The sequence below is a fragment of the Falco biarmicus genome, chromosome 4, assembly GCF_023638135.1.
Source record: "Falco biarmicus isolate bFalBia1 chromosome 4, bFalBia1.pri, whole genome shotgun sequence".
Lineage (NCBI taxonomy): Eukaryota > Metazoa > Chordata > Aves > Falconiformes > Falconidae > Falco > Falco biarmicus.
Window position 1 is genome coordinate 55274995 of NC_079291.1, and position 23506 is coordinate 55298500.

Consider the following 23506-nt stretch of genomic DNA (forward strand, 5'->3'; position numbering starts at 1 on the left):
TGATCTGATCAGCGTAACTGAAATTGGAAACGCTAAGTTGTCTGCAAAAGTTGCAGTTTAATTGCTTTCAAAAGACATCCAGTGATGCCCCCTCAATCACTATGCTTAAAATACAGCATCCACCAGTCTGTTGTAGTGCTGCATTAACAGTATTAATAGGAGAGTATATTGATCTCAAGAATTTTGAGGTCATCCTTTTGTCATGGGAAATATGTTCAATCTCCTAGTCAAACTAAATTTGGCTAATTTTATCCACGTTCCTAGTTGTTCTGTGCAATGACTGAAAATTATTTCTAGTTTTCCTTGCTTCTCCCGAGAAAAACCTTCCAAGTATAGCAGTTTGTTAAATTTAGTTTTATGAGGACTGGACACTGCTGCTTTTAGATTTATTTTAAACTGGAGGAGGCATTTAAATTATGTTGTGTTAAAACAAAAGCAGAACCCATGCCGAGTAGCTTTTGCATTGTTTCTTCGCATGTTCAGGAGACCCAGTTACTAGGAATAGGCATTTGATTTAAAAATAGGTCAGTTGTCGTGTATAGGTGGTTCAGATGGACCATACAAAGCTCATATTGGCTCTTACATAAATATTAACTTACTAGAAAACGTAAAGTGTTAACAGCCTGAAGTCCTGTTGCAATACAAATAATCTTTTCCTTGCTTTACAGGAAAATCTTCACTGACGATCCAGTTTGTGGAAGGACAGTTTGTTGATTCGTATGATCCAACCATAGAGAACAGTAAGTAAATATATGACAAGCTGCTCTTCTGTACCTAACTTTTATCAGAAGCCATTGTGGTTATACGTATTATTTATGTGGGCATTTGCATACTAATATTAAAGCCTATTGATGACTGTGAACTGTTACTATTCTTTTAAACCGATATTTACCAAGCTTTAGTATTGCAGTGTGGAAATCGCCATGTGCATGTTTCTCCAGACAGCTGAACTGTCTTTTAACGCTAAATAAAGGAAAGCCTAATCAAGCTGGCTAAAATCCATTTCCTTCTTTGATGATATCTATGTTGTTGGACATCTGCTTCCCCTAATAGTCAGGGCTCTTCAAATTAAGTATGTCATACTTACATGAAGATGTGCCACTATATTCAGGTATTCCAGAGTCTCTAATGTCTCACTTGATCAGTATATCCAGATGAACACAAAGCAATAGCAGTCAGGACTAAATGGCTACCTTAGAAAGTAGACATGCTGTGGCCATGATAACATGATAATCTTTTCAATTACTCATCTCCAGCTGCTTGATAACAAGCCTGGTACACAATCAGCTTGCTGCAAATACTATGTAACAGACTTCTCAAGTGTCTTTTATTTCTCTTAGCAGCTTTTTTTAATATTAGTGCCTTTATAAATAGCTAGCATAGTGGGTGAGTAAAGATACTAACACTAAAAATGCTGCCAAGAGCAACAAGTCAGTTCAGAGGCAAGTTACCCAGTATTCATTACAGTCCAGCCACCTCTTTCTGAGCTAGCAGTCATAAAGTACTTGAGCAACTGTGGTGCTAGGCTGAGTAACTTGATCATATTGGCTCACTTTAATCATGTAACAAATAAAACTTTGATTGTAGCCCTGGACTTCATGTATTTTGACTTCTGAAATGCAGCGGTAGCACACATTTTTACTGCTGCAAAATTGTGCAGTAGGACATTAAGCATATGTGATACTCTGGAAGCTTGAATGGAGTAATCATCGGAACAAGGTTTCTTTTGGATATATGTCGTAATAGCTACTGATTCGTAATTATCAGGATTATTTTATCGCTTAGAACTGAAATTCAAATGCTACTTTTTGAGAAGCTCTAAATTTGCTTTAGCGAGTCAAGTTGGATAATTCGCCCCTTGACGTGAATGATTTATTAGTCCTTACACACCTGTCAATAATATTAACACTTTCCATCATCCTTTTTTACTTTGTTAGAGTTATAAAGTTAGCTTTGAATTAAAGCTGCTAACAAAATACTGGACTTAAGTTTCCATATTTTAAATCTTAGTATCAGTTGGGACAGTTTATTTTTCACTGTCTGTGCTATATAAATGCAAATTATTTAGAGTAATCTTTTAGTTTTGTGCAGGTATATGGGAATGAATAAAGCTTGAGAGGCATGGGGTCAAAGTCTGTCCAAAATGCTGAGTCTGTATCTTGTTTTAGGATTTTGACATCTTGGTACGAGGTTGGCTTGTTTCATCCTTTACAAGCTCTTGTCATCCACAGAAACCTGTTGTCTCTAACTGCTATTAGTGAGTCTGTAGTTGCGTGTCTCACACTGGCAGTATTTCTTAACTATATGAAAATACACGTCGGATGAATTTGTTCTTACTTGACTCTTGTAGTCTGTGCTGCTTGTTTGATCTGAATTCTAAACATTGAGCATGTCGTGGCCGTGAGAACTATGGGCAGGGGCATCTTGAAAAGGCTTACTTTTCTTCACTTGATTTCTTACTTGTTTGGAAAATAAACAGTGATATTCATTGGTGAAAGTCTAGTGACCTGTGGCATGGCTAGAGGAATTTGCTTTCTGAAAGGTAGAGAATTGAAGGACCACTTCTTGCCTCAGAAAATGTTGCTGGAAAGTAAGGGTTGGAAGGGTAAAAGGTATTCAAAACAGTAGGAAGTCTGTCCTGTCTTAAGTCCTGGACAGCCTGATATAATTATTTTAAAAATGCTTCTGTGAAGAACGGAAGACATAATACATTCCAATTTAACATAAAATTTTAAAATATATTGAAAGTATCTTTAACAAAGATACAAAACTAATTTGGATGGGATTAGTATTAAAAAAATATTTTGACTTAAGTTCTTAATGGTTTTAAAAGCTTTTTTTTTCCCTAAATAAAAATCTTTGATCAGACCTGTCTTTTGACGCTTCCAGCTGCATGTTTCTGATCCTATGCAGGATCATAAGACACAAAGTATGTAATCAACTCTTCTACTGTTTTGCTAGCCTGTAATTTCAAACCTGGTTGACAGTGCTGGCAAAAGAGATTGAGGAGTCGAGGTGCCTATACTACAGGTGGTGCTGGAGGATGTTACACTTTTGCAGTGCTTTATAGCAGGTTATAAAACAGTTTCAACTGCTGATTGAGTCTACTTCAGTGTCACAAAACTTGGAAATGAAAAAAATGCAGGCTAAAGAATAGGCTAGCCTGTGTGAGTTCTCTTTTGTCTCCAGAAAATTGTTACTGCAAATTTATTGCAGTGTTCTGCCACCACTGATGAAAGGGTAGAAAGCTGCAGTACTGCTGGTAGCTTAATCTTCATGATTGTTGTTCTTCAAATAATAAAATTTGAACAAAAATTGAGTTCAAAGCTGAATTTTATAGAAGGCAAGCTATAGTTAAGCCTTACAGGAACAAGTTGCATAGCCTATGGACCTTGAACAATAGGAATAAGACCTAATATTCCAGTAGTTTCATTTTTCCATTGTGAAAATCTCTATTTTCTTTGGAAGTGGTAGAGGAAAAACACTGCTTCACAGTTGCGTTTTCCTTTGCTCGTATTACATTAGAACCAGAAAAGTCAGTTTATTTAAGTTAATGGCCAGGTTGAATTCAGTTGCTTCTACTCAACTTGTGTATCAGGAAGAGTAACTTGCAGCATTTTGTGGCAGCAGTGGAGGTGAGAGTTAGTTGCTTAGCAAAATAAATTTTCCCTTTCTGAATGTCCCGATAGGAGTGACACCACAATGGGTGGCTATTCTTGAGACAGCTGGGTTGAGAAATTAGTGGAATGATTACTTGTGGGAGCGTTGGAAAGAGCAGGAAGATCCTTGCAGGGTGGGAGAGTGTGGAAGGAGTCTGTGTGGACCCTGAGCTGGATGGGGCTCTGAAGGCAGATTAGCTCAGATGAGCTAAGACCAGAACAATTTAAAACTCTCATCTTACTGGAATAAACCCCAGAATCTTAATTTGAAACTCAAAGCAAATAGCACAGTAGGAGTAAATAATGAAGACACAAACATAACTCCACCTACCCCCATCTTTGCAGGGATGTCTTTGGTTATCATTAATTCAGTCATTTTGTGCTGCAGGAAAGCTGACTTGACTGCATCTCAAAAATGTTTTCTCCACCTCCTCTGAGGCCTGCCTGGCTGCTTTCTGCTTTTCCGTGCAGCTTTGAAGAAGCTTCTAGCACTGTGCCACGGCTCTCTGGTCTGTCTTTCTCCCCTAAACAGGCTCAGTAGCTCCCTAAGGAAAGTGTTCCCCCAAGGGCTACCTAACTCCAACCCATGTGTTTTAATGTAGTTATGAGTAGAAGCATATTAGAAAGGGGGAACGAGGAGTCTAGTAATGGTGGATGGGATACCTATAGGTTTAGTTTGGGTCTGCTAGAAGCATCTTTAAGGCTAAACTTCTTCCATGCATATCATGGCAGCTGCTCTTGAAGGTGAAGTGTGCTTGTTCCCAGGAGTTCTTGATGAACCAACTTCTCAAGGGTTGGAAATGAGTCTTCTGGGAAAAATTAAAAATAGCTCTGTTGAATTACACATCTCGGTGTTTTAAAAGCTGTCCAGCAGATCAGTGACAGACATTGAATTTGGGATGAGGACAAGTAGAAGGGGATGGAGAAGGCGGTAACTGAGGAACCCTTTACAAGGTGGTTGTATTTAGCTACTGGCTGGTAGATCTATGGGAATAATGTTCCACCACTCATACTTTTACTCAGTAGCACTGTTGATCTAAAAGCCTGGTACTGGTTTATTTTTTTCTATCATAATGACTTGTTTTCACAGCAGCTGTCATTTGAGTTGCATATGCAAATCATTTCATTCATGTTAGTTTAATTGAGATACACTTGATCTTAGGGTAATGATCAGCAGCTGATGGAGTTGCTGCCTAAGTTACACTTCTGCTGAGCTGTAGCAGCATTCAGGGCTGTGCTCTGCATGTACTTTTACCAGAACTTTTTCTGGTGATAAAATGGCTGTAGTTTCTTTGCAGTGCAGCTGTTGGCTGCTGCACCCTCAGCTGTGTGCATATATCTGTTTGGTGCTGTGCTGTCTGCTGCAACATCATATTCTCCAAGTTTCCGTAGTGCATCAGAATTAGGAACAGTTGCAGGTGAAAGTAGGGATTGCAGCATTCTTCATATAGCTACAGTCAAGGTAGTTGTGTTGCAAGGTGTAAGCAAGCCCTGTTCTGAGATCCATGTGCTTCACGGAGCTAAAACAGGCTTTATTCATACTTCAGCTTGTGGGCAGCGTTTTGCAGATGCTCATGTTATGACTGGGACTGCAGAGACCGACCGTTCAGTTCTGCTGAAATCTGTCCTTGGCATACCAGGAAGAGTCATACTGTGCAGTGATCTTACTATCGGTTGTTTGTCTTGCTCATAGGCACAGTAGAAGGCAATGTGTCCTAGGGCGGTAGGTGAGGGAATTGGAAGTGAAGACTTCCTCTGGGGGACTGTGGATCACTAATCATATGTAGTACAGCTGCAGGTTTTTCCTCAAGATGAAATTCTTACCAGGAATATTTTTAAAAAGCTTCAGCAAAGAAAAGGGAGTCATTAATTATGACTGCATCGGAGCAGATTTGTGTTCTTGCAGTGGGCTGATCCTGGTGCTGCAAGCCTCTGCGCTGAACTAACAGTTCTCTTCCCCAGTCTGCGGTGACTCCTCCGCTGTTTCTCTTCCCCTGGCTCTGTCATACTCTGCTTCCGTTGCTGCTGCTGTCTTTGCTGGCTCTAGTCTAGGCTTCTAGAGTAGTCTGAAAAAGCTGCCCTCTGTCCCTTTTTAAATATTAATTTCATGAGGCTCTTGAAGCTACTTTGGTTGCGGAGTGCTTTGATGTGTATGTGAACTGTCAAGAGACTAGACAGAGCCTGTTACTTTTTATGTATCTGTTAATGCAGTATGTCTCCAGATGAGTCTGTTTTCCCTCTGACTTGAAGCAGCGATACTGTATATGGCAACGCTGCACAATAACATCTGTTTAAACAAATGGTTGCCTCTCTCCTCACCACAGTATTCATCCACGGCAAAGAGTTGTTGTGGGATCACAACCCTAAAATTTTATGCAGCAATGACAACAGCATCCAGTGACGTGAGAGCAGCTCACGTGCACACGTGCTAAAGCAGCTTTCTTAGAGGATAGGCAGGGTAAGGCAGGAGCTCTCGCTCTGAGGCTCCATTTCAAATTGCATTTGTTGGTATTGTAATGGAAGCTTTAGGTATGCTTTACGCTTAATTTAGACGCTTTGTATTAGTTTGGCTTTGCTGTTTGAATTGCTCCTTTTTTAAAAAAGGGTGCTTTGATTTACTAGGTGGGTTGACACCTCCAGATTCAGATTGTTCACTCTACTTACTCAAGATAATACTCACATTGTGGAGACTTGAAATGGCAACGACAATCGACAGGGAGGAGGAAAGCTGACGAACATCAGCTTCTATGAGACCCCGTAAAAAAAACCCAGGAGGCAGCGCAGGCAGGAGACTGCACAGCGTGATTGAGAACATTCAACTTCGCAGCTTCGGGCAGCTGTTAGGACAAAGTATGATGAACAGGTCACTGCAGTGTTAGCTGTTGCCCTGCCCATCGCTGCAATGAAAGATGAAGCTTCTTAGGACTGTCAGTATTTGGGAAAACCACCTCAACCAGAGGACAACACAAGCTTTACTCAGTATATTGGTACTTGTCCAGTAGCTGTGTCTTGAATGCAACACTAAGGGCAAAGTGAGGCTCTGCAGCCAGGTTTGTGTGCTCTGGTCGGTACATGTAGTGCTCGGTAGTACACTATTCCTGCAAGAGCTGTGACACTGTTTGCTTTTGCAGTTGCATAATACAAACGCTGAGTAAGATTCGTCAGCTCACAGTGCGTTGGCGTTTCATGAATCCGAGGAGGAGAAGCAATTCTCATTGCTTTTAGGGACTGAATGTACTTCCCAACTGGGGACTAGATAGGCTGGTAGCTACAGCAAATGTGAAAGCAACATGGTGAACTTCTAGCTAATTTTAATTATTTAGGTTCAGTATATTCATAAGTTAGGTTCTGTGTTTTAGCCACCAAAGGTGATGGGTTTCTTTTTTTCTTTTGGTGTGGGGAGTTTTGGTTGGCTTTGGTTGGTTGGGGTTTTTTTGTTGGTTTTGAAATTGAGATAATTTACCTCATGATATTTACATTTGGGAAATTGATCTTGCTGAACTGCTTGGAAACTGGGAGAATATCCTATAATAAGTTCAAACTTAGCTTTTATGCTAATTGTATTTAAGTGTCTTGTGTTACTACAAATTATGGTTGCCTGGAATTCTTAGAGATGCATGTAAAAAGCCTTTTTACTCTTCCTTTTAAGTAAGAGAAACTGGTGCATCCAATGTATGGAACTGAGAAATTTCATATTTCAGGAGATTCATTATCTGCAATACGGTAGTTAAAAATACAGCCACCTGATCTAGCCTTTTATTGCTACTTTAAAGCCTGTAAATAAAGTTCCTTTTCTTAGTGCCTTGGCTGATGATGGCATAGATGAGTGACTTCTGATCCCTTCCTTGCGTGTAGTTCTGACATGTTTATGTATTTCTTTTTTGTTCTAGCTTTTACAAAACTGATCACAGTAAATGGCCAAGAATATCATCTTCAGCTGGTTGACACTGCTGGCCAAGTAAGTTATGTTTCTTTGAAACATTCTTCAGAGTTTAAGACAACAGGTATTCCCACTCCTGTAGCGCTAAGTTGGTAGTGACCATGCGTCCAAAGGTGAAGGTTAACTTAAATGATTCTCCCTTGTCATTTAGTCACTAAAGAGCAGTGTTTCTGAACTGTTTATTTAAATGCTTTGTTTTGGCTTTTGTAGGTGTGTTTTTCCTGCCTATTGAACAAATGTCTAAAAAAGTGAAGAAGGAACTGCTTGAGCTCTGATGTACCAAAAGTTCATAAGTAGCTTCTGGCTATCTATGGACTAAGCTAGGCATCTTGCTTTAGGTGGAAAATACACTTCAATAAACCATGGAGAACTTTTCCATGACTTTTTTTTTTTTTTTCTGTTTGTGTGCTCCATCTACACTACTGTGACTTGTATCCATGAAATAGTCACGGGGAATAGACAGAAATGCGTATCAGTAGTACTTACCAGACTACCAATAAACTACTGCAGTTTGTTTACATTTTTACATGATGGTTCATGCGTCCTGCTGAGCCTTCACGTAATGACAGGGAGCAGGATGAGACAGTGAACACGTGTCCTGTAGCGTGGTCAGTAGCTCTACAAAGTACAGGTGTTCATTATATAGTGCTGCTTGGCTGAACTGGCACTGCACGTCCGTGCACAGGAGTGCTCCGTCTTCTGAAAGACTCTGTGTTAGGAAAAAACTGTTAAATACAGGGACTGTTAAACCCCTGTGTTTTTATCCTAGATGTTTTATTGCTTATATGTTCTTACCTTCTGTGATTTCTGATACTATGCCTTTGGGGTTTTCCAAACTATGAGTAGTGTTAAACAATGTTAGTGTTGTAAAATACGCTGCCAGTACTTAAGGCTTTAAAGCTTCAGGACGCTTGCTCATAGCTGGGAGACTATTCAGAAGGGTTGTAACCTTTTAAGTATGTTTGATCGCTTTCTTTGAAGTGAGCTGCATGACTTAAGAATAACCATGCTGTATTTATATGGTGTCAGCTTGTGGTGCTAATCAGCAACACTGTATCCACTTAAAATCTGCCCGAGGTGTCTGAAGTGATTAAAAACACAATACCTGCCCCACATTCCGGGGCAAGATTGTTTGATGGGGAATGCTCTGCAGAGGAGAGCGAGGTTGAGAGGTGGACAGGCTGAGATGTGTGAGCAGCAGAGTAGGCTCCATAGGTTTTAGTTCATGCCAGTGTTGGTGTACTTGCCTTACATCTCCAATTGTGGCATAGTGATAAAAGTAAAATTTCTCTTTGAGGAAGAAATGGCCTTCTGGGGAAGGCAGCGTAGCTTCACCAGTAATGTACCTTTCTATTGCTCAGGTTTATTTTCAGGGTTGATTTAATGTTATACAGTCCTGTTACACCAAAATAACTTCTTTCCCAGCCTGTGGTTATTTTCAGATTTGATTCTTCCTACAAATGACTTGAACTTTTTCTGGCTCGCAAGGTTAGAGGGGAGAGATGATGTTGGGTTATGGAAGGTGTGGCTTGGACAGATTCCTCTTGTAAGTCTGCCTTGCTTAATGATCCATAGGGAATCCTGGTGTATACAGCACAGCAAGGATCATACTGTAGATTTGTTACATGTTTGAAAACTTGACTATGATTTGAGAAGTTGTAGCAGTGTTGTTTTAGCGCTTGGCAAAGTTCTTAATCTGACCCACAAGTTCCAGGAAGCATAGCAGCCTTTCTTCCTAGCAAGCTAAACATTAAGTAATGAATTGGAAACAGTTGAGGTTATGGCGCTTACTTTTCTTGGTACTCCTCCTCTGTCCCGTGCCTCTCTAACTTTCATGGTTATCTAATTTCTGTAGTTCAGTTAAACAGGAGTCTTGGTGCAGATCATAGGAGAGGAGTGCAAAAGGAAGTCTTACCTAACACCAAATTCCAGCTGGGGCAATCCCAAGAAATTCTGGGTAAAGTCAAACCACTACAGCGTTGCACTTTCACCTGTTTTAAACGCAGACTAGCTCAAATCCCTTCGGTGTTGACTTAGGGATTACACGGTCAACTGAAGTGGCAGTTTGGCATTTCAGTGAGGATGGGGGAGGGCTGCCCTCAGCCTGTAGCAATAAAGGCAATTAAGGGCATCTTTTGTCAAGTGTTATTCTTTCAGACTTTTTTGGCTGAATCTGTGAAGCTGATTTATAAAGGGTTTTTCCTCGTTTCCCAGTTAGGGGAGTTTGTTTCCTTTTGGCTGTCTAGATTTAAGCTGCGTGATTGTACTGCTCCATCTGTTCAGTCGTGACAATATACAGGGAGGTTATGTGTTCCTAAGATAAAATTAGCATCTTAAGAAGCATAGGTTTAAAAATTTGAGAACTCATACAGTAAGAAGTATGGCTCTTGTCAAAATGGAAATGTTTCCTGGGAATATTTGTTGGAACAATTTAGACTTTTAACATGAGATTGATTCATAGTATTCCTGTTGCATCACCTGCACTATGTCAGTCTGTGTCATTTACTGATTTGGTCAGTTGCTTTTCTACAGGGGTATTAATTTCAGTGATAAAGTTTCTGATGTTTAAATAAAACACCCAAACAAAACACTTGTCATGTAACATAAAATTCTAGTTGTCATAAAGCAACTAATAACTATATTTTGTGCATCTGTAGTTGATAAGCATTAGTTAGTAAGCCAGTTATTCACTTCCTAACAGATCCCTTAGGTAATTCAGATATTATCAGTGTCACTTGAAATTACAAACTGCTAGATCCTGTCTTCAGCTGTTGAAATTAGGAATTTGAAATGCATCACAAGCAAGATAAGAGGCGTAATTGCTAATTAGTGGTAGGACAGAGTACATGTTTCATACTAATACAAACTGATAATTAAGCAGGATTAGAGGATTGGGAATAGCTTTAGCTGATCTGTAGTTGTAGAGGGAATAAACCAAAAAAGCTGTAGATTAAATTTTAGAGTATACAGACTGACTCAGCTTTCTCTTGATTTGGTAACAATGCCGCATCTGACATTAGGATGAAAAAACTTAATTCTGCAAGTACTACCTATGCAATACAAAATGGCTCTGCACCTCGTGTCTTAGAAATATGACCAGCTTATCTGATGGTGATCTGCTATTACTAAGTTCTGGACTGTGACCATAAGTAATTTTAAATGCAATATTCCTTCTACAGGATGAATACTCCATATTTCCTCAGACGTACTCCATAGACATCAATGGCTACATTCTTGTTTATTCAGTCACGTCAATAAAAAGGTAACAATCTGTTGTCTTCTTCTGGTTCAGATATTAACCAGCTATATTCTGGGTTCAGGTCCTGCCATGTTATATTTTCTTTACATGTGTTTTAATTCATTTAATCTCTCTTTCCCTTAGAAGTGTAGTGGAAATTAAAAGTAATGTTTTTTCAGATATTTCCCCTCAGATCCAAGTGTCGCAGGCAGTTTGCAGACTAATATGCAAGGTACCATGTAAGAAATGAGACAGTGCTGAGCTACGTTGTTTTGAGGTGTAAGTGAAAGTACAGGGAACGATTTCAGGAATAAGTAGAGTTCATTACTCCAGCATCAGCTACAAAGGCAGACCTAAATGTGACCCTAAAGGGCACTGTACATTTATGTGAAGTACCCAATTAGTTGCTAGATCGGTCCCTCAGCCTTGTAGCTCATTACGGTACTGAGATTTCTTTGACACTTGTCTTGAATTGTTCTGGTTGACTATCAGAAACTTTTGTATAAATAGCAATATACGACTTTTTGCCTGCAGACCCACTCTTCACATATTGCAGCAAATAATCTTACTTGAAAATTTCCCCTAGAGTATCTTATTTTGTCCTTGCTGTCCATTCTGACATGAGGACAGGGTCCATCGGAACTGAAGTAATTTACGTTGCAAGACACATCTCAGCCTTTGTAAGGCTTTGTAGTCTTTGGTTATTTTGCCCCTGTTTCTGGTCATCTTGCTTAGTTCAGATACCGGCCTATATTGAATAGATCTTAATTTTCTAATGTTATGCAACGTCTTTGTTATGGCAGCGAAAACAATCCTATTTTCTTAGATTTGTTTGTGTAAAATGATTAGGACCATAGACCTTTCACTCTCATCAAGTGGAAGAGAAATTGTTGCATCCCTTCTACTTGCAAGGAAGCTGACCAGCTTTTTACGAGTGATGAAGTGTTCCATGTCTTTTCCTCTAATCAGACCAAACTGGTCATCTCAAGTGCTCTTTAATAGACAGTCATAAAAGAGAGATAAAACAACTTGCCTGTTGGCTCTTCTGTGCTTCTCAAATTAAAAAGGTTACAGTCTGGTTATAAGTTTCCGTTGCTTGCAAGGTCTTTAACGCTGAACAGATTTTCCAGAGTCCTTCATTCTTGGTTTTCATCTGTAGTTCTGAAGTAGTGAAGGGTAAGCACATGTGATACAGAGGAAATGCAACAGGTACTAGGCATTCATGTGTCTCTAGAGATACTAAACTACCTAACTTTTTTTTTTTTAATCAGAGGTTCAGTGTTTGGTGCTGAGTAACTTACATGAAATAGGAGTTAGTATTCTCAGCCTGAAGTAGACAATCCTCCACTCCTAAAATGAATAGAAAAATGTTCATTGATCGGTGGTACTGTGAGGACAAAAATATCTTTGATTTAAATCAACTTAGATCACTTGGAGGCTTCTGCAGCTTGTCCTGTTCCCTGGTTGGCCGCTAAAGGACATGTTCTTTTTCAGCTACTCCAGTTGCTGCCTCATGATGTCTTGAGCTTAGCAGCACAGATGAAGAAATGAAAATCTGTTTTCTCTTGTAATGGTCAATCAGTTAGTTCAGTTGGTGAAAATACTAACGGAACAAGATAGGTTAAGACTTCAGGTAGTCTTTTTTAAGACTACAGGTAGTCAGTATTTTAGTTTGATCAATTTATTTCAGTTTTTTTCTTTCTTCCTTGATAAATTTAAATTAAAAAGAAAAAATCCATCATCCTGTCTTGTTCACTTCCTTATGTTCTGTATCAAGACCCTGTTTAGGCAAGAGGGAAGATCTTCCACAATGGTCTGGTAGCTTAGATGACTTGCCTAGGCAATCAGATTGCAGTCACCATCTGTCTTGACTTCTGTCAAAGTGTGTGTATTGATCTGCATATCGATTCAACAGGGGTGAGAGCTTTGACAGCAAACTTGATAGAAGTGCCCTTTTAAAATTAACGTCTTCCCTGCTAACCTCCAGTGGGAAGTTTAAATGGGACTGGAGTAAAAGCTAATGCCCTACATTTCTCATATTCCCAGGTTCTCAGCAGCAAGGTTACTGGAAGGCTTTTGTTCTAGTTAACCTTAATTAAATTCCGATTTTATACCTTGCTAGATTCCATGATTTTGTGTAACACGTTTATCTGACAGCTAGTACTTTTTTGTTGTTGTATTTCACACGTTGAGCTGTTTGCTGTAACCTGGTTTCCTTGACAGAAGTCAAAGGACCTTTTGTGGTCTCCAAATCTCTTGCTGTTGCATGACTTGATGTGATGATGCTCTTTCTGGATTGGTCAGTATCTGTCTTAAAGCATGTCCCTGATCATTCTAGCCTTACTAATTTGAAAAGCTTTCTACAACATTTAATTGATCTGGTCAAGCCAGTTTCATTCCTTGGCAGATCTTAGCAACTTGTTCCTGTGTCAGAATTGTGTTTGAGTTTAAATAGCACTTCTTTTTTTTGGTTTCCTCCTTGATCTGTTAACAAAGATCAGTTGTTTACTTGTAGTATTTTTACTGAAAACAGAGCTCATGAACTATCCTAGGCAAGCAGATAGGTACACAGAACTAGGGAATGAAGAGCCCAAATTGAACAAGAACACTTTGCAGCACAGTGCGCTGGAACCTCAGGCGAGGGCTCACCAGGGTGCTGTGCCTTGGCAGGGCGTCTTCATGGCTGTGCTGGAAACATCACACCTAATAGTGGAAAGGAAACTGTGATTGTACTGTGTTAGTGATTCAGTTATCTTGTGGCTATTGCGCTAGATCTTTCCTGTTGCTTCAGACTGAGAAACAGTTTTGTGGTCTGTAGCAGAATGGTTTTGGTACTGTTCTCCTTTCAGTTTGCAGGGTTACGTGTGTAGCAGTGCCTCTCAAATTTGTCACAACCAAGCTCCATTTAATTCTTATTTTTAAAATAATTCTAAGAATAAAAGTCCAAAACAAGGTGTCAAGACCAGGATTTCACTGGAAATTTTTCAGGATAAGCTCTTAGTGACCCTGAAGTCCCTTAATTGATTCCGATTCCACATTTTAATGTAATCTGTAGTATTGTACTTGAGTTATTAGTAGTAACATGGGCCATGTAAGTCACGCTTTTGTTTGCAAAGAACTCATTTTCTTGATAGGATATACTAAAACTATTGGCTGAACATGGGAGAAGTATTGTGTTCTACTTGGTCTCGAAAATTATTGGAGTGGTCAAATTGACCTACTTGACAGAAAATCCTTCTTAAATGTGGTAGTGTTCATTGTTTGGAAATGAGACGTTTTAATGATTCAAATAGCTTCAGTAGTGGTTTTAGGCACCAGTTCTTTGAGAGCTCAGAGTTGGTAGTGTGTTTGAGTGCTGCTCTATTTTTAAGAGTTTCAGTTCTAATTGAAATGCAGTGCAAGTCAAGACGCTGCCTGTAGCTAACAGCCTTGGAAGTTGGAAAAGTTTTGGTCACTTTTTTTTGTCGTCTAGTTGTGTCTCTCATCTGTGAGCCTGTGCCTCTCTTGAATTTGAATTTTGCACTTCACGTATGAGCATTTTTTTCATAATGTAACTAGAGGAGCACAACATTAACTCTTCAACCCCATTTATAGCTTGTTCTCAAAAGTACAAAATGTCAAATGCAGTGCACTTTGTTAGTGAGGTTTTGGGCTTCTTGGTATTTCACATTACTGCTTTTTACCTCCCTCTTCCAAACTTCACATACATGGTAGTTGACCAGACAAGTCCTTGAGTAACTGCTGTTTCGATACTATCTTCCAGATCAGTTTACTCACTTTCCATAGAAAATTAGAATTTAGGCTTCTTTGGGTTTCACATAAGTAAAACTAAAGAATTCTATGAACTAAGTGTTCTTAAAAGTTTATGTGTTCTTTCAAGATGGAGCTTGCTTAACTAAATATTTTTCTTTGAAACCGCTTTAATTTGACATGCTCATCCAGAATTGTTGGACTCAAGCAGATAAATTTCTTACTGCAGCTACAAACAAGATGAGAGGTGGGAGGGGCTTTTAGTGATTCTGTTAGGTGCATTGGGCCTGGGTAATGTTATTTATTTCTGCAAATATCATAACCGGGGAGGCTGTAAAGGTAGATAGTAGGCTAGTCTTTGCTGCTTCTGGGACCATTTTGTCTTTTGTACGCAAATGGGTAAGATTTTCAGCATCTTTGTAGTTCTGCCACTGTACGTAGAATATATTTTAAACACAGCAACCTACATATGCATTTAATTGCTTGTGTATTGGGTATTAAGGATAAACATTGGAGTGCATGTGTGACTTCATCCCTTTATTTTGCAGTTTTGAAGTGATAAAAGTTATCCATGGCAAGTTATTGGATATGGTGGGAAAAGTCCAGTAAGTAGTGACACTTTCATCTCATTTCATTGCAGGCATGTTACTAGTACTTTGTTCAGTATACTGTAACTGTTCTGAAGTTCTGAACTTTCTTTCACAGAATACCCATTATGCTGGTTGGAAATAAAAAAGACCTGCATATGGAACGGTATGTGAACTCCAGTATGTGTGAAAAGCAAGACAGCAGCCGGCATTCCTGTGGCTGCAATGCGCTAGTTTTCTTCCTGGCTTTCCATAACTAAAATCAAGTTGTAGGTTAAAGTAAGGTACTGGCAAAGGAATTGTCCAGAATGTGAACTAGGAGCTATGAACTTTTGTTGTAATGTTGACTTCCGCTGTAAGATTCCAAGGGCAGTCATTTAACACTTCAGGTTTTGTTGGGTTGGTGTGTCGCTGACGGGGTTTTGGGGGGGGGGGGTTGTGTGGTTTTTTTTTCCAAAAAAAGTTACAATTGTGAAGAATACACTTCTGTTAATCTGTAGTATGATCTGGTATTTATGAAAACAAAGCAAGACTTTGAGACAGCTGCTCTTCTGGGTTGCATAGCAGTTTCACCTGGCCCAGTAGCGTTTTATACAGCAGCCAAAAGCAAATGCTCTGGATCAGACTTCACTAAAACATTCCTATTACATGCATTTATGTGTTTCGGTACTCAGAGGTCTTTTCTGATGTATCAAATTCCAATTCTTTTGCAAGTTATAAAGATTTGGTTTTTTTCTCTGGTCAGGGTGATCAGCTATGAAGAAGGGAAAGCTTTAGCAGAGTCCTGGAATGCAGCTTTCTTGGAATCTTCTGCTAAAGAAAATCAGGTAATGGATTTAAGTGTCACTTTATTCAAATAGCAATATAATGGAATGACTCATAGTTTCACTTAATAAAGGAAGCTAAAATATTTGCATGTACTCTACAGATTTTTTTTTGTAGATGGTTGGAAACAAAATGGCTCTCAGCATTCAGGTCTATGTATAGAAGTTTTTCCATGCAACTGTAAATGGAAGGAGGAAGTGAAGAACTGAAAGTTAAGCTTCACTGCACATAGCAGAACACTTAGTGACAAACTAAAACTCAGATCCACGTGGCAGGTGGAACAGTATCTGTGATCTACTGCGGTTACCTTAAATAAGAGGTCATCACAGCTGCAGAGGAGTGAGTTGGTACAAGGGTACGAACCTTGTGTTTCAAGGTGCTAGGCAAGGCTCAGTCTCTCTAATGTGGGAAATAATCATCCTGTGAGACCAGAGGGGAAGGTGGGAGGGGTGGTGGGGCAACAGGAAAATGTTAGAATACAGCAGAGGCTCTCAAACATTACTGTGATACAGCTACAGTCAAGTTGCTTAATCTGATGGGATACAATCCACACACACTCACACTTGTTGGTTCCCTGTCACAGGAAGAAAGTGTTTATAATTACGTGTTAAATAACACCTTTGTCTTGATTGCTTTAACTGACTTGCTTGAAAATGCCTCCTAAATATCTTCTGGTATTTGATTTTGTTCTTGTGGCTGTTAATAATACTTTGTCATTGGTTTGACACCTTACATACCTAAGCTGTAAGAGCCTTCTAGTTTGGGCTTGAAGTAACAGATAACTGCTGCAAATTACGGCGGAGATGTCTTTTTTTTCTTTTTTTTTCTAATTTTTTTTCGCTTAGAAATTTCAACATCATTGAAGTTTTTGCTTTTTGAAAATACAGGCATATATGATAGCGACATTGTCGGGCTGCTTCTAACCAAATCAGTCCTTATGCAGAAGAAACACTTAACATTGTCTCACATTTAACCTAGCATATCGCATCCCTGGCCTCCTTGATAACTTCAGCACAATCGAAAGGGCAATCCTGTAGCTAGGACAGGACCTGTTTAAGCAGCCTTTCTTTCCTTCTCCCCTGTACCCAGAAGCAAAACAAGCAGCTTTTGTCCAATGTCTGTTGTAGCCAATTCTATGAGTTACTTGAGTAAAGCTGGATTTTTCCCTTAGAGAAAGATTTATTTTTTTTTTCCTGCAGATAGGGAACACTGTGAGTTAGTTTATCAGTACTTCTGTTTCTGGCTAAGACTTGCATTAACCTTGTCAGAATTGGTTGTTGTAAGTTCTGACCCTCTGAATTTAGACACGGGTTGTTAGAAACAGGTGTTTGAACACAATTCCTCCTTCGTGCCTCTTGCATAATATGCTCGGTAAATTTGTCTGGCTTCAGAAGTTTGGGAGATCGTGTGTCACTTCTGAGATGGGTGCCCACAGCATGTGACCATCTTTCAGGATTTCTGGCGTGCTTCCTTTGGAGGCTTGGGATGTATAGAAGAAAGTGTGAAGGAACCCAAAACTGGGCAGCTGCTTCCGTCTTCTCAGAAACAGTTGCAGAGGAACACTTGCCTCTGAAGAGGTGGAGGATTGAGCTTGGAGAGCAAAGTGTGAAGTCTAGAGCTGTGAGGTGCTAGGGGGAAGAGGAGACACCAGGCCTTGTAGCATCCCTTACTATGAGTTAGGTCAGAGATGGTTCTGAACTCGTGCATTTTTTTCCTGCAAATCCTAATTTGGCAGGATCAAAACAGCTGATACGTAGACCTCTGTCAAGACAGGTTATCTTCTATTCTGAAACTGTCTGGTTTGAGGGGAAGAAGGGTTTATTTTGAACTTAGTAATGGGGTGTGTTGTCATTCTGTCGGTACTGAATGTTCACCTTGCATAAGTCAACATTACTGGAAAAAGAAGTCTGTTGGCACTTTTTGCTTGGATGTTCATCCAAATCACCTGTACTGTCTTGGTACAGCAAATGTAACTTGCTTAGCAAGATTAAGTGTAAACTTCCAAAACTGGTTCAGGTTCTGTTTGCTTTACAGAAAGCTAGTTTGATGCTAAAGGGGATGAGCTGGACTGGATTGGGAATTCAGAGTTTAAAAACCTCAGCAGAGAAGTCAAACCTTCCTGACTGGGAGAAAGTCTCTTAATCCTTTCTGAAACCTAGCCATCTGTGTTTGATGGATGTGGAGCAAAAGTATGATAATTTCTACTATCCTGGTCTGAAATTGGTTTGGTATGTGATGTTCTTTGCAGCAGTGAGGAGAGTAGGTCCCCTTGCTATAGGGTTTAGACCAAACTTGATCAGCTGTGTGGTCTGTCCTTTATAACGACGCTGTTTGCACTGCTGGAACCAGAGAAGATATTCCCCATAATGTGTTCTGATAGCAAAGGCTCCTTTCCCCCTACAAGGGGGTGGGAGAGCATTGACTTTTCTCCCTGCTTTGGCAGAAAAAAAAAAAAAAACAACTCCTTTTTGGTGCATCCGTGAGAGTCCTAGGAGCATTAGTCCTACTATACTGGGCAACTAAAACAGTTCTATAGATTAGCTTCAGCAAACTAGACCTGTTCTTCCAGGAGTTAACAAAAGATAGCGTGTTCCAGAAATGCTATGACTTTGAATAGATGGAAAGTGAGAGAGGAAAAGATCAAAACTGCGGTGATGGTAAATGGTAGTGGCTGGCAAGAGTTGTCAAGGTCACATATGTCTGAGGCTGTGTGTCAGCTCCTCCAGACAAGGGTGACCTGGTAGGACTTTCAGAGGAACCTGCATATCAGCTAGGGGAATCCCTGGGCTTTGAGAAGGCAATTCTGAGACTTAATGGAGAAGACCTCTTTTAGATTTCTCATGGGCTATTGTCATATCTTCTCAAGCTGCTTAATTATTACCAGCTATGTTGAACTGCTTTGGCAAACTTCAGGAGCTTTGAGCCTCTCTTGTGGAGCTCCCCGCTTTGTTTAACCTAAGCCATAGCATAGTGCCTCATCCTAATCCCAGTACAATAATGTGTTAACTGAAATACAACAAGAATCCAAATTGGTCTTAAAGCCAGTTGAAGCTGGGAGCCAGCTTTTACTGGAAGAATTTAGGGAGTAACGAGCAGCCAAATTGTGTTCATTCCCTTGCACCAAATCCAGTAGATAAACTTGTTTTAGATGGAGATGGGAAGTAGCAAAAAACCTACTTCTTGCCAAAACGGAGCTCTCTTAAGAAGCAATTGCTTTATATCTTTTTAAAGAGCAATTTGATCTTCAAGTTCAGGAGATGCAGTGCTCGGTAAATGCTTCAGAGTGGTTTGGGATCCAGGGATCTGACATGTTTATCTGGGTGAGCGTGTTTGGACTGGCAGAGGATGGGGGGGAACCGCTCTTCCTTTACCTGACTGCTCAAGTTCCTTTGCCCAGTTCTGTGCCAAGATACACTAGCAGGTAGTGTGAGCAGTTGAGAGTTTCCTCTTTGAAGTAGTAAAACTGTTGGATAATTGAAAAATACAGCATACCGAAGGATGGCTCCGGTGCCTGTGGGCTGGATTTGGGTGTTTGCATCTTCCTGGGCGGGCTCCTGGCTGCGTGTTCTCTCCCCGCAGAGAGCTGCACCTCGCGAGCTGTCTGTCCTGCTCACACCAAGGGGCACATCTGCAGAAGCAGTTGAGCCTCTGGAGTCTTTTGCATGGTGCTGAGCTCCCTAGGCACCGTGCATTGCCCAGGCTGGCCTCTATTTTGTTTCCTCAGAGGAGAAAGGTAGCAAAAAGAGCCAGATGGTCTTCTGTAGGCTAGGTGTGACCCACGTTCTGTGATAGGGCCACATGGAGACAGATGCATATGAAGTCTGGCTGCGTTCTTTATTCCTTGCCACAAAACACAGCTTCCTGCGCTGTTCAAAAGCTCATTCTAAAATTCTTCAGCATATTTGGGCTGAATTACACCCTCCTAAGTGTTAACTGTAGGACAGTGATTAAACCTTCTCAGTGAATACATATTTTCTGTGAAATGAATTAACAAGCCCTGTGAACTCCTACATCTTTGTGTTTCAAGCAGCACGTCTTTGACAGAGAATATACAGCTTCTTGGGTGACAGAAGTTGTGGAGGTTTTTTAATGGGTGCTTTGAAGCAGGGGTATAAAGAACTTGTGTGTTGAAATGAAACCATTGAAAATTTCAACTCTACGGAAACACAGATGCAGTGAATTTATAAATCAGTATATTGCCAAGTTTTGATTAAAAGAAACTCTTCATTAGTGGAACCAGTTTGATAGCAACTGCAGTCTTGACCGTGGTTCTCCTAGAGTCTAATTTACCCAGCATATGTGTTATATCATTACTGGACTAATGAGTCACTTCTGTCAGATTCTGTTGGGATTGCAGGGAAACTCCATTATGTGGAGGAATACTCATTTCCAGCTGATGAAGTATTTTAAATAGTTGCAGAGATAGTACTGTGCACAAATGGTATAAATAATGGGAAACTTTAAAATTCAGTCTAATCTTGTTAAGATTGCTTTCATATTGTTATGGGGCTACTTAGTTAATGGGATTAGTTTGGAAGTGATCCAATTAAGAATTACACCTTGTGGAGGCAGAAGAAGGTCAGAACACATCGTCATAAATCACAGGGTGCTCTTCAGCCTGCTGATTAAAAAAAAAAAAAAAAAAAAAAACCAACAAAAAAAAAAACCCAAAACAACCACCAACCCTTTTTATCTTCTTTCATAATGTGACTGCTTTTATATAATGAATATACTTTCATTCTTAAGGAGCACATGCTTGGAATTTATGAATGGGTGGCTAGAGGTTAGATAAACTTAAAATGGCATGTCTCAGAAGATAGGAGACCACTTCCAAGTTGAAGATTCACACGCTGAAGTACCGATCATATGGTGAATCTTCAGCTTGACAATACTGTAGAGAAGAAAAGCACTTTTGAGTGGTCCTCAACTGTAGTATAGATTTATTCTTCTTAAATTACTTCTAGGCAGTCTCGGATGCTGCACGCTGTAGTTTCTGGGTATTATGTTGGAAGCTAGTGTACAATTTTGAAACCCTTAAAACTGAGTGAATTCTGAAAATAGCAGGTTAATAGTGTAAAGTATTTACTACAAGTAGCGTTCATGATGTTGTCCCAGACGCCTTACTCTCCCGCTCTTTCAGTATCCTTAACAAACAAACAAAACCCACCAAAACCCTAACTGCACTTAATCGAAATCTTCCGTAAAATCTCCTGAATCACTCGAGTTACCTGACACCCTTTCTTAGTGTTCGGGGAGCTGTAGCAGGGGAGAGCCTTCTCACCAGCCTGCTTCGTGCTCGCTGTGGAGGGAGGAGACCTGGTGTAGACCAAGCAGAAGCAGAGTTAACAGCAGAATGAGTGGCTGCTACTCTGAGAGTACCTGCTGCCTTCCCTCTGAAGGAGTGAAGGGATCCATAACACGTGTAGCTCATGATTTTGCAGAGGGACTCTTTATAATCCTATACGTTCCATACAGTAAGCTAGGATGTTTGTGTGAGTCTGACGGTGTTGGCAGTGGTTATCCTATAGTTCAAGCTGTTTAAAATGTAAAATCCCTTTCTCTCAGAAGGACTTTATCAAAGGATATTGCTTAATATTAGACAATGGCTAATTTGGCTCATGTTTTCCCCTTGCGGTGTCGCACAATGCCTAATACTGGTCTTACTTACAGGTAAGATGAGAAAATCAAGAATACTGAAGTTACCCTCATGGTGGGCTGTGCAAAGTCAGTGTTTATGGCTGAAAAATCTGCTGCCTCCTGTAATTAACTTGGAATCCTAAAGGTTACTTAGAACTAATTAATTTATTCTCTGTAGCAGGAAAGTGTCAAGATCTTCAGTGCTCTCAGTCACTCGGTGCAAGCTTACTATCTAAAATAAAGCTGAACTATAGTTATTGGCTTTGTTGTGAGTATGGCTCGGTTTATACCTGCCCTTCCTGCAGTGACAGAAAGTATTTGAGAATTGCTGTGGAATAGGATTTTACACTTCTCTTCCAAAATGTTGTGTTCCAAACTGAAATTACTGTATTTTCCTTCTTTGATTTTGGAAAATAAGCATTGGCTGCGCATTTATCTGCTAGTGTAGCCAGTAAAACTGTTAACTTTTTTAAAGTTATTTTTTCAGTAAGTGGGCAGTTTCTCCTTACCTACTAACGTTGTACTCTCTTTGCAGACTGCCGTTGATGTTTTTAAGAGGATAATTTTGGAGGCGGAAAAAATCGATGGGGCAGCTTCACAAGGGAAGTCTTCATGCTCAGTAATGTAATTCCACTGCAAAACCTGAAAACACTGGGAATACATTCTACCTGAAGAAGCAAAACTGCCCATTATCTTTAAGGATAAACTATGCTTCTTTTTTTTTATTTTTTTTTTCTTCTGTTAACCTGAAAGATAAACAATTGGTTTGGAGCCTTTCCCTTCAGATTATGTTAAACTCTGACTCCTGTGCAAATGGCTTCACTTCCATTTTCAAATTTTAAGCAATCATATTTTCAATTTATATATTGTATTTCTTAATATTATGACCAAGAATTTTACTGGCATTAATTTTTCAGTGTAGTTTGTTGGTTAGAATAATCATCAAAATGATGCATATTGTTACACTACTATTAACTAGGCTTGGATATCAGTGTTTCTTTGTGTTAAATGTATACTTGTAAATAAAATAGCTGCAAACCTTAAATGTTCTGTTTATAATTTTTTGTTGATTACACAGTATCAACTTTTTTTTTTGTGAAAAATGTTCACCTGCTGACCTTAAGAGGAGGCATGAGATCCGTGGAGCCAGTGGATTGTTTGACTGTTGCCTGGGAAGTTGTTTGCGAGTGATTCCAACCATTTTTGCTACTAGAACTCCAAGCTGGCCGAGTGGCTGAGCGTGTCTTGTGCACGTTCGTGGGAAGGAGGCACAAGCAACACCTTTGATTTGGAAGGGGAGGCTTGGGGTTTTCAGTCAGACAACCTGCACTGTCTTTTTCCTCTGTAACCGCTAAAAGTCATGGAGTAAAGGGTGTGCAGATGTGTCCCAAGTAGGGGGCCCGCATACACCTGCGCTACAGACTGTTCGTGTGGACTTGTAACTAAGAACGCTGTCAGGATGGAGTGGATTTATCCAGATCAAGCGTAGACTTGCTAAGAAATAAAAAATGTCATTTAAAATAAATTGCACGTCCTGAACAAATTGATGTGAGTTGTTTATCATGCACGTCTGTACTTTTGCATCGGGAGAGCACTGTTAAGAGGTGAGAAGTCTCCTGGCATCTGGCTCTTCACAATGTCAGGGCCACAGCACGGCACTGGGCAGCCTCCTCTAACCAGCTGCAAGTTTTTTTTTTTGGCTTTGGGGCTAGAGACTTAACAAGCCTTGATGTCTTTAAGTCTGATAACAAACTATTTCAGCTGCATATTTAAAAAAGTGTGCAGTTGACCTACTTCATATTTAAAAACAAAACCCAAAACAACAGCAAAAACATGGATGATTTGGGGAACAGTTAGTTAAATGAACTTT

At 39.9% G+C, this 23506-nt stretch overlaps 1 protein-coding gene across 1 annotated transcript in view; it reads left to right on the forward strand.

Moving 5' to 3' along the window:
* RHEB (Ras homolog, mTORC1 binding) overlaps positions 1–22681 on the forward strand; it is a 42329-nt gene extending 19648 nt beyond the window's left edge. Inside the window, exons 2-8 of the mRNA XM_056334893.1 lie at positions 669–740; positions 7550–7617; positions 10779–10861; positions 15136–15192; positions 15293–15340; positions 15920–16001; positions 22172–22681. Coding sequence (XP_056190868.1) covers positions 669–740; positions 7550–7617; positions 10779–10861; positions 15136–15192; positions 15293–15340; positions 15920–16001; positions 22172–22264 — 503 coding nt within the window. The 3' untranslated portion in view covers positions 22265–22681. The remainder of the gene's footprint in view (positions 1–668; positions 741–7549; positions 7618–10778; positions 10862–15135; positions 15193–15292; positions 15341–15919; positions 16002–22171) is intronic.
* Positions 22682–23506: the final 825 nt, after the last annotated feature.